General features: G+C 32.7%; 1 protein-coding gene across 8 annotated transcripts in view; it reads right to left on the bottom strand.

Moving 5' to 3' along the window:
- The window catches only part of CDIN1 (CDAN1 interacting nuclease 1), a 126,294-nt gene that overhangs the window by 49,243 nt on the left and 64,939 nt on the right, over positions 1-12,112 (bottom strand). For 2 of the 8 annotated variants that reach the window (XR_013951945.1, XM_080594162.1), the window contains one exon: positions 3,079-8,217. The exons of 5 other annotated variants lie outside the window; for them this stretch is intronic. Coding sequence is in view for 1 of the 3 variants with exons in the window: in XM_080594162.1 (XP_080450288.1) it covers positions 8,169-8,217 (49 nt within the window). In the remaining 2 variants the exon portion in view is untranslated. Of the gene's footprint in view, positions 1-3,078; positions 8,218-12,112 lie in introns of those variants that run through there. One more of the 8 variants, XR_013951946.1, reaches the window with a different exon arrangement.

Below are 12,112 nucleotides of genomic sequence, written 5' to 3'. Positions count from 1 at the left end.
ATTCATTTCTAGCCATTCATTTAAAAAACCAAACCAAAACAAAAAAACAACACATAAAACCCACAAACCAGCAACCCATCAAAAACATTTTTAGAAGCACAGCAAAGTAAAAAAACAACAAACAACCAAACAATCAAACAAAAAAAAAAACAACCAACAGAAAATGTGAAGTATGCTTTAATATGGTAGTGTGTTAAAAGCTAAAGGACATGTATGTATATACAAAAGATAAAGCTATCACTGCTGCGTGGACTGCAGAATGTTATCACTGCTATTTTTCCTCATCCTTGGAAACATACGGTTATTCTTAATACCATAAGATTCTGAAATTTTATAACATTTTGGATTTCTTTCAGATGAAAGTCCATTTTATTGTTTTTTAATTAAATCTATTTCCTCAAAAGGTCTTTAAAGGCTTTACAAACTACCTTGCATTTTATTATTGCTGACAGTTATCTAAACCACGCTTGAATGCCCTCTTTATCCTTTAGTGAACAATTGAAAGATCATATGCTAAAAAGACTTCTGCTTTCTCTTCTTCTAGCCCTATAATTAAGGCATTTTAATACATTTCTTCATAGTCATTAAGAGAGCACAATGTTAAAAATTAATGAAATGAGACAATTTTGAGTTTAACAACCATAAATACATACAACATAAATTTGTCTCAATTGTAGATATGAAAAAAGCCTTCTTGAAATCACATGACAAGATTACTGAATTGTCAAGATTTTGCTTTTGCTGTCTAAGGGTATTTAAATGATGTATGGCAGCCTGACAATACTACAGTGTTGTTACGTACCCTACAAGAGAGGTAAACATTTCTGTCAAACATTCAGATTCCATTGGTTTTAGTATGTTTTTGTTTACCTTATATATAAGCCTATGAAAAAGTAGTACTGCTGGATGCTGCTGAAATGGATGAGGAGAGGGCAGAAAGGAAACAAGACAAAGACGTATGAAGGGAAAAATCACAAGTTGATTGTGAAAATCTTGATATATAATGTAAAATATCACTACAATAACACCTACTTATACCAGTACTTTATAAACACTTAAACTAGAATAAACAAGATTTTCATAATTTGGATTTTTTTTTCTAAGAAATAGTTCTCTATGTTCATGCATCACACATTTTTGTGACAGACATGTTAATAAGTAGTTTTTTTTAACATTGTGAAAGCAATTCTGTGTTTCCAAGTACATCATCATTAATTCTATATGCACCAATTAAATATAGGATGCATCTGTATTATAGCTATATCTTTACTGAGTTTTTCCAAAAGGTGTTATGAACAAATCTTACAGCTCATCTTTTAAAACTAAGTCAAGTTTTTTGAGGTAGAAGTTCTTTATGCTTTCTCAACTAAATGTTAAAATGACACAGTGAAGCATAAAGCAAGAAGATTACAGATTTTTTTTTTCCTTAAGATAGACATTAAAAAAAAAAAAGTTGCTCTCCAGAAGATTTTCTAGAGATGTCAGACTGTTATATTATAAACAACCTTATTAGTCCTTTATAATTACAATAGGTACCTCTGGACAAGATCGAGCACACATGACAAATGCTTCTGACTTCTTTTTAAATCGAACCTGGAAGGTCATCGCTGAACAAACAGAATGCAATACAACCGGGGCCATAAATTGTGAAAGCTAGCAAAAAGGTAAGGTTTTTTGATATTAAAAATTAAAATTATTCCGTTCAGACTTTTCTGTATAAAATCAAGAAATAAGAGGATTAAATAGTTTTAAAAAGGCAAGTAGCTGAAGAGAAAGAAATCCTTTCAAACTTTATTACCACAATTTTTCTTTCTGCAGTTGAACCTGTATTTTAACATTTATGCAATTTAAAGTAGTTAAAGTATGCATTTAAAGTAGTTGCTTTATTTTTTATAAATATGTTCTTAAAAATAATTCCTCAGTGAGGGTTTACCCATATTTGTATTTATTTTGTTCAGCATTATGATGAAAACTGTGGACAGTTAAAAATAAAAAAAATCAGTCTCAAACCTATGGGACTTGCTTGCTGTTATCCTCAAATGAAATCAGGAAAAGTATAACACACTACTGTGCATTTTTCCTACCATTTTTATTTTGTTTTAGGATCATTTAACAGTACTGGTAGTTTTGGATTAGATTTAATTTATATGGAGTTAAACAGTAACTTAAGTGACTGGAACTGGAAACCAATTGATGGATCTCACTTTTAAATCTCATATTTCAATTTGGAGAGGAAATGTACGGATTGAATTAGAAAGCTGTAAACTCTTGATGAGAATTAGTGGTATAAAACAAAAGAAAATGAAACCTTCAGTCATTTTCCCTATAGTTAGGCTGAATGAAATTGTAAATCAACAAAAGATTTGGATAGTACTCAAATCAACAGCTTTACCTAATAAAAGTTCTAACAGAGCACTGAGCATACCATTTGAAACAAATATGAAATAAATATGAAATATGAATGACTTTAAAAAGAACCATATGAGAAGCATAACAGTAAAATCACCAAAATTCAAGCAAAGGAAATTCAAACTGAAATGTATGATGGGCAATTAAGTACCTATTTTGACAATTCTAAGTGGTCAAGTTTTTAAAGTATGACACAGAAACCTTAACCTATCTATATATGAGTGATAAATGAGGCATTTTGTGTCATTACATTCCCATAAATCACTTTCTTTAACTGCTGATGGCTTTTATCAGGTCTAACCTTTTCAAGCTTCTATCAGAGTGCTAACATTTTCAACTTTGACACATACGCAGTTTACAAATTCTGCAGCTGATTAACTCTGTGCAGAAGCTCACTGCCATCATTGTCTTCTTCAAGTTGGGTTACAGCTTCAGTGTCTCAAAAACTCACATGCATCCTTTGTATGTCACAAAATCCCACTCAATGTATTGAGCTGTGTTGCAAAGGATATAAAGTATTTCTCCTTTTGAAACAAATGAGAATATACTTTCAAAATTACTCTTCTACAGAGAGCCTGAAATATATATACTGTTCACTATTTTAAAGTCAACTAAACAGTACATTCCAAATACAGAGAAATAGTCAGAAATGAGTACAATAAAATGATCAATTTTGCATTATTTTATTATTCAAATGAATTTGGGTTCAGATTGATACTCTTGATTAAATCAAAAATGTTGTGATCAACATCTCTGAGGTAAAGATTAATAAAATAATAAAAACCAACTAAATATTACAGCATATCATATATACTCTATTACAAAGTATTGCATTTATAAGCTGATCATGATCATGGGCCTTTAAATCATTTTGTGGGATTCCTCACTGAACTCTTGTCTGAACTATCTTGTAAATTTCAAAGGTTATAAATTACAATATCTTGAAATTGTAAATTTCAAAGATTCAATTTCAGTACTATACCACAAAATGAATTGGCCCACAATAAGTTCAGAACAAAATAAATGCAAAAGCAAAAAAGAAATGCAGGAAATAATATTTTATCATGCTTAAGTGAGTCCAAAGATTTCAAGGAACACTTGCTTTCCATAGGAACTAAAATTAAATTACATATTTACATGACATACACCATTCTTCCTACAAATAAGTGATAAAATAGTTGATAAAAATCCATCTAGGTGTCTACCTTCAAAAACTTTTTAATTTACTGTACTATATTAACAACGAGAAGCCGGCAATACAGTAGTATTTTGTCTTAGTAGCATCAGTACATAGCAAGAATGTTAGTAGGTTAGACAAAATGCCTGCATTCTCACTATTTTTATTTAAAAATGTGCAGGATGTCATTTAATTCAGATGTACTTCGTCTATAGAAACAAGCAATGAAACATTCTAGGAAATGCACTTACAAGATGTAATTGATATAGACACTGAAACAAAGCTCAAGTTTAAAGAGATACTGTCTTTAATAATATTAGTCAGATTGAAGAAATTTTCATGTTGGTTGTGTGACCACTGGAAGCCTGGTACTTCAGATGGTATTAGTTTTGATACGAGCTAACTAGACATCAGACCTAAATAATGAAACCTGAAGAGACAGGCTTGGACCCCGCAAATAAGAATGTCCGCAAAGGCTCTTGTGCAGCTGATTGTCTCTCAATGATAAACAACAAATCTTAGGAAAACACTGGAGGAAGGAAGATTTTTTTCCAGCATCACAGCTAACACAGCCTTGTAACTTCAATATCTAAGGCCTATCTATCCATGACAAATTAAAAAGTTCTTTATTTCACTAATAATGTCACACATCAGAGAAGCTGTGCAGTTACACTTTGACAATTCAGATGTAAACCTTGGAATGTCTGTAAGTAATCATGACAGAGGCATATTTATCATTTAAAACAAAAAGACATGATTTCTTGATGTTCATATCAAAGACTAGTGATGGATGAGAGCATGCTAATCAAATGACAAACCAGAAGAAACACATGCTCTTGCTATTTTGATTAGGGGAGGAAAATGAAGATCTCTTTTCCAAATTAAAATGCAAACATTCTAAAATTACACACACAAATATATACACAAGTTTGTATAACACATTGTGTATACGTCGGAGCTTGGTATGTTCTCATGTAGCCATGCTACAAATACTGACTAGAATAACTGCCAATTTACTTAATGTCAGAAGTCGTCACATATAATAAAGAAAATCAAACATTGATGTTAATCAAGTCCAGTTAATTGCTTATTAATTTATATATTCAGATGCACTTTTAGCTTTTTTATATTAAAACTCCTCAAGTAACAAGACTGAATAATTTTACCTCTTCTTGTAATTTGTTTCCTAATGTCTTATTTCTAGGTTAAAATTATGTGCAATTATGCTTATGTGAAATTATGCTTATGCCATTTAAAGTTCCATAAAATTAATGTAAGCATTGCTGAAAGTAAAAATGTGGAGTGTTCATGAGGTATACAGTATTGCAAGATAAGCGTGGAACTTTAGAACCACATTTTTATTGTGAGGTCTTACATTTTTGATACTCAAGTCGTCTTATTTCAGTGCCTTGCTTTACGTTTACCCAAAATGTATCAAACCACTAATGCACATTTAACAAGAACTCTGGAGCATCAAAAACTTTTCTTACTAAGCATGAGAGTCACAGCTGCTGTCAGTAAGACAGACAAGTCTTTATTCAGCTTGTAGATCCATAGGCACTGGCAATGTCCAATGATACTTTCACAAAGTACTTGTCAAACAATGGTCATCCAGCTCCTTGAGATCAATCTTTCCTTTTCTCTTTTAAGCAGTTCTCTCTCATGCCTTTTCCGTTACAATTCTACAATGAGTGAATAACTTTTTGGTATCCACAGACAAATACCCTGGTCACTCCTGTTCTGAACAAAGAAAGAAAACTCACTTTGCTGACTGGAGAACTATTCATAACCATACTTGTTCTTACCTTGCTGTAATTAAGAAACCTACAAATAAAGTACTTAACCAAAACAAACATACAATCTAGACTAACTGCCTTTTTTAAAAAGAAGATGAGTTCCCCCACATACAATTTTCGAGAATTTACAAGAAGGAACGTAAATCAAACTGGTGACACTGAGAGGGAAAAGGAATATTTGAAATGAAAATATTCTTCATCCAAAAATGATTATTTTCTTTTTGTTAAAAATGATTTTCTTACTGTTAAAATGATTTTTACCCAAACCTTTGAGCAGAAATGTATTTGAAATAAAGAATTATACAAATGCCTGTTAGAACTGTAGTGTTTAAAAAAACAGACCAACACCAACAATCATTTTGCTCTGCTACTCAGCACCCCTAATAAGACACACCTGATGGTGTACTTAATGCAACTTATCCATATACCCTAAGTGTCTCCTTTAAAACAAGATTACTGTCCCGGGAAAGCAGAATCCTGTGCCCTGGAAACACAGATCTGCACTGTACAATCTCACAGAATAAACAAAATGTGGGCAATTTCAATACATACTTCTCAGTATATATTGAGACTACTCTCACAGAGGCTGAAAGGTAATTTGGGACTCTGCAGTGAAACTGTATGCCAAGATTTCCTAGACACAAAGAATTTGTGAAGCTGTGTGTAAATGTGAATGTTGCCCATTAACCAGCCAGGGACTATTGAATCTATTCATTTTATACCTCAAATTTCTCTCAGATTGTGCACTAACCTCAACAGTCTTGTTTTTATGTGCTTTATTTACTGTGAGTCCTATTTTTGTAATCAGCTATTGACAATATTTACTTTTTTCTTATATTAGTACAAATATCTTTATACTCTATATATAGTAGTTTATCATTCAATATTTTGAAGTGTGCTTAAGACACAACTAAATTCCTCCACCTCTTGGACCTTTTTTTGAAAAATTTACTGGATGCCCAATATATTTAATATTCAATAGCATGTGAGAATAATTTTTATGCAACTCTGATAGTTAGAAAGATAGATAACTCAATTATTAGATCATCTATCAAAATATTCAGATGTGTAAGAGGCTACTAAAAAGATTGATGACTGAGAAAGTCCACTGATTCTCTAGCCATCATATTCACACATTTGGCTAGACAACATTTTTCGCTGCCTTCACAAGCAAGCTTCATTACCCATCACTCCACTGAAAAGAGTTTATTATGAGGCTGCCATCTTGGCAAGACTATTATTTAGATGATAAATGTTGGGGGAAAAAGTGTGTCTAGATTTTTTTTTAAGATGAGCTTTTTGACAGATAAAACAAACAGCATCTACATTTCTAATTAACTTAAATTTGGCATATACAAATACAGGTCAGTAAAGCTATGATATGCTACTAGATTATCTTCTGTCTGAATCTTGCCCTTAATTTGTAAAATGTAAATTAACTAATTAGAAGAAAAGAAGCATTATTTGTGACAAAATGCTCCTTCTATTTCTTTGCTTTGTGACATTTATGATCAACTGTAGTCCTTCATTCTAACTTCTCATAGATAGATAATTGTACTCACACTAATTTATTTGTTTTCTATTATTTTAAACCACATGAAAACTTGAGATTTCTGAAGGGAAGGATGCACAACAGACTTTGCAACATGCAGCGAAATTACATACTTGCCAGCTTCATTTTGTTTGCAATATTATGCTGTTTGCATGTACATGTAACATGAATACAGGCGCAAAGATACCACTTTCAATATTCAAGCACCAGACTCAAAGGGAAATCTCTATAGAAATTCTTAAAAAATTACTGAAAATCTCTGTATTCTTTCTGTGCATGATGTATAGTAATAATAATAAACTTGTGTTTCATTCATTAAGAGTTAAATTTCACTTTATATTCCTACTTCCCTCCTCAATTGTCATTTGAAATGGATTAGACTAGCAAATATAGAGTTACATGAAGCAAGGGGGAGTTGGTCATTCTTGAGTTTCAGCCTAGCAACTTGACCTTGTTAAATAAAAAAAATATATGATATCATAGTTTACAGGAAGGGATTCTTTTTGCTTTGGCTTGGTTTTTAACTATTACTAGATAGATAAAGACTCAACACTAAGAAATACATTGAAAATGTCAGATGTAAATGTCAATTAAAAATTACAAGGAATTCTGAAAGGTAATGTCTGTGGGGGGTTGACATTCTTTGACATAGTGGAGTGTCTGCAACCAGGCCTTTGGCAAGCAGAGCAGGATCTATGCTGTCAGCTCTTATCGTACATAAACTTAGATGCTTGTCTAATCTGAATGAGAAATACCACGAAAATTGGAGCTGAAGCCTTCCAGTAATGTAGATGGAAGTTGAAAATGCTCTATCTGCACTACACAAGTCTCCCGTGACATGATAATATTTAAGACAGTACAGAAAAATATAAGGCGAAAAATAATTTAAATAAAGCTTTATAGTGCCTCATTTACTACTTTTTAAGTTAAGCATGTAACAATCTTGCAGTTAAAAAGGCTTCAGTGGTTGAAGTAAATTATAATGAAAATCCCATTTTGATGTCCATATTATAATATTTAAAGAGAAAAAAGCATGAAAATGTATACTTAACTAATATCAATCATTCAACTGTAAACACTAAACTGTATACAGTATGGTCTGTTTGTTTTGACAGAAGGAGTTTTGATACAAAATAGTCTAAAATAATCAGCACAACAATTAATGTTATAGCGATGCTGGGCATGAGGTGTGGTCTTGATGGAAGACATCTTCATGGTCTGTTATTCAGTCACCTTATTGAATGAGGTGATGACCAGTAAAATGTGAAGATGTTACTTCTGTGCTAAAGTAAAAAAAAAAAAAAAAAAAAGGCATAAACTGCATGTTGATTTTGATACTGTTTATGTTGTTAAATAAATAAAGCAATGATTTACTGGAAATAAGCTAAGTGTATCTAGAATATTTGTGAAGTGCAGAGGTATGCCTCTCTGTGTGTGTATGTATATATCTGAGAGGAGAACACAGAATTTTATCATCTTCACAAATTAAAATTCTGAATACAGTAAACTAGTAGAAAGCATCATCTCACTGCTTTTGATTCTTGTTGTCTAGAAACAAACCTATCTTACTCAGTGCTTTTAAGGTGAGCAAGTTGGCATGGCAGATTCTAAAAGAAGTAAATTATTTTTATAGAAACATCTATACCTAGTTCTAAGTTGCAAAAATCATCATAAATCCCCCTCTTCTGTTTACATCAATGTTTTATTTAAGATTAATTTACTAATTCAAATGGAGTCAGGAGGGAGAGAAGAAGCAGCAGAGCAAAATCCAGCATGTGTGAAAATCTAAGAGCATTAGATAGCTAAACAAACCTTAAGTCCCTCAGTGTTGCAGTAAGGTCAAAACCTTTCAGCATTGTACCAGTGTGTCAAAATATGTCAACAAACCTTCATACTGCAAGAAGAAGAATGACCTTTCAGTTCTTTATGTTTGGGCTGCCAATGAAGCTTTGGATACTGGGTATGCATGAACAGTTTTCCTAGCTACTTGACAAATGCAACTCCCAAGGTTTCCTCCAAGTCGTTATACCACTGGCTTTCAACTCACCAGTATAACTTTTTAAACAATTTTCAATTGGATCATATTGATACTGCTATAGAACAGGCAGGCATCCATAAGCCCACAGCATGATTCCCTCTTCCCCTACCACCTACAATCAGACAATTATTATTTAAGCAGTCTTCGTAGTAACTTATGTCAAACCATTTTAAACAGTAGACCATAAAAAAATGTGCATCATTTTGATGTTCTGATTCAGTCTTTGCTCACATGATTCATTCTTAGAGTCAACTACAAATGAATATGAACAGAACACTCTTCTCAAAAAGAAACTAATAGAGCAGATGTGTTTGTAACTGAAATGAATACTATATATATTTTTTTTCTTTTCACATTTATCTGAAAGACCTTTTTTTGTTCTACAGGACTCTATGATAATTTCATTACTAAGACTATTGGTTATAAACCAAAGTCTCAAGAGCAGACATTGTATTAATTAACAACAAATTTAACCATGAATTTAGGTTTCAGAAAAGTGTGGCTACTATTTTAAAATTAATTATGAGAAACTTGCATTTATTCTTTCAAAACATACAAAAATAATGACAGACTACAAGCAAAGGGGGGAAAGGAATTTACTACAGGCATGACTTACTATTCTTAGTCAAAAAGAATGAAATGATTCTCTTTCACTGTGTGAAATTACCTTTAGTTTAATATCAGTATCAAATATGACATTTTCCTACACTCTCTCTCACATGTACAGTAAAGTTTCTTTAGCTAACAATGGCATCAAGCTTTCTCCTTGTACTCTAGAAACTACATTCCAGAAGGTACATATTTCTTAACCAGGCTTGCAGAAGGTACAAAATGTAAACTGCTGTATTTGAGTTTATACCTGCTTACAGGAAGTCACTGTCAGTGTCCACTAATTACTATTTGAACTGCATGTTATGTTATGCACATGCAGTTGTCTTGTTTACATAGTGGCAGTGAAAGCTGCAGCCTGCTCGGTGGATGCCATTGTTTTGGAGGAACAAACAGGTAGAAGGAAGGGTTTCGGTGAGTACATGAATCATTTTATACTGTTTGTTCGGTATGTAAGATAGCTTTTTCCTAAACATTACTCTCCAAAACCAGCCTGAGAAAACGCAAGACTGAACTTGCTTTTTTCTGTTTATCAGTGAAAATTCTCAATATCTAAACAGTGTCCTAAATTATAACTGTGCAAACCCACTGACAAAGTACACTTTGTGCATTTTTAATGTGAAGCTTAATTTGAAGATGAGGTTGCAGTGTAGCAGTGCAACTGAAAATTGCTTAACAATACCATTGATGTATGAGCCATAAAAAACCTTGCTAAGCTGTCCCTGCAGAACTCAGAGTAATAAAAAGGTGTTCTTTTGCACTGAGGTGAACAGACATGGTTGACTGAATCTAGGGAGCTGTTCTGTTAAATGAGAAAGTGCCATTTCTTTCCTGTCAGTACAGGCCAATTTAAGACACTCACAGATTTAGTTAGCACAGACTACAGGACTTAATGAAACATACGCATTACAGCAAACAAACCATAGCTACGTTCAAAGCTTTCAGTCAGATTGTGTGCAGAATTAAATTTACATCTGTTACAGATGTGGAAAAACACCCAGAAACTATTCCAGTCTCACCCTTACTTTTCACAGAAACAAAAAAAAGCTCCATCGAAAAGATCTAAAACCTTTCACATTCACTCCTTTCAAAATATCTAGGCATGTATTCCTATCCACATGTAGCAGGTGATGTTACAGCTTTTCTCTGCAATTTCAAATGAACTTTAACTTCAACCAACAGATCAGGTTTACAAAACCCTGAAGGATGGGCTGAGTGTCATGATACATCTGTTATGAACTGATGCATCTTCTCCAAAAGATTCCTCCTTCAGGTGGAAAGGAAAGATACAGGTACATATGAATTGACTCGGAAGCTGGTTCTCACTTGAGAGATCCTTGGATAGGCTGATTCATTAAACCATTCAAAACTGATTCACAGTTTGTCCAGCTACACCTGTCTTTTCATATAAATAGTTTCAGAGAGGAATGAAAGTTAACTGTCTAACCTACATGCAACCTAATCTGTCATCAAGCATTCATTAATCCAACTGCTATTATATTAGAAGAAGCTGTAGTAATTCAGAACTCATTTCAGAAGATGCAATAGTGTTAGTTTAACCAAGCAGTACCAAAATTAAAACTAACAGGAGTTGTTTATTACAAAACAAAACCAAAAACTGAAATGAACAAACAAATAAAAACCCAACCCAACAAAAAAACAAAATCACCGCCACCAAAATACCCCCCAAAAAACAGAATTATGCCTTATTTCCATAGTTAACCTAACATTAAATTCTGGGTTTAGGGAATAACACATCTCAGTAAGGAGACTTCTAGTTTCCTTCATATGAATGTTAAGTCTTTATATATGTAAGAATCACCGGTTTTTCTAGTTGCTTTCTATAAAATAGCTATAAAAAAAGATTAGGCAAAATCTGAAAACTAATTCCAAAACATTTCTAATGAACCCTATTTCAATTCAGTCTAGCTTTTGCAACATTAAAGGTACTTTATTAACAGCTCAGTGTTATCCTATTTTTGAAGTTGCAATATTAATTATCACATGATAAAATCGAAATTAAAATGAAGTTAGCTATGTCTTGGGTTCCTGATACAAGCATAAGAGAAGTTTCTTTCAGAAATGTCAGGTTCAAAGGATACCCAGTATTTTCAAGTTTTTTACACCTTATAGCTCAAGCCAAATCATAGATAGTCATTTTACTTAGCACAAAAAGACAAATACTACAAGTTCGACTTTGCAACAGAAATTTTACTGCAAATCTGAAATGGATCAATGCCTTCATCCCACTTGTCTATTTACCTTTCACCCCACCTCAACTTTGTACCTTTATACTCATGTTATCTATTTAAAATTCACTTAGAGCTGCTTTCTTCTTACACTATCATGGATCCCCTCAAACACATACCCACTGAAAATATTCTAGCCAGTATATTGAATGGGTCCTCACAGCCTAAGCTACTCATTTACACTGATGTGCAAGTTCGGCACCATCTGCATCAGCATCTTTCCTGCCACTCTCGCGAATTGCCTAGATATTGTTATATACTCAAAATTGTTTCTAAGTCTCG

Source organism: Anser brachyrhynchus, assembly GCF_964034855.1.
Source record: "Anser brachyrhynchus genome assembly, chromosome: 5".
Classification (NCBI taxonomy): Eukaryota; Metazoa; Chordata; class Aves; order Anseriformes; family Anatidae; genus Anser; species Anser brachyrhynchus.
Note: the sequence above shows the minus strand (reverse complement) of the source record. Positions and strands in the feature narration are given on the sequence as shown.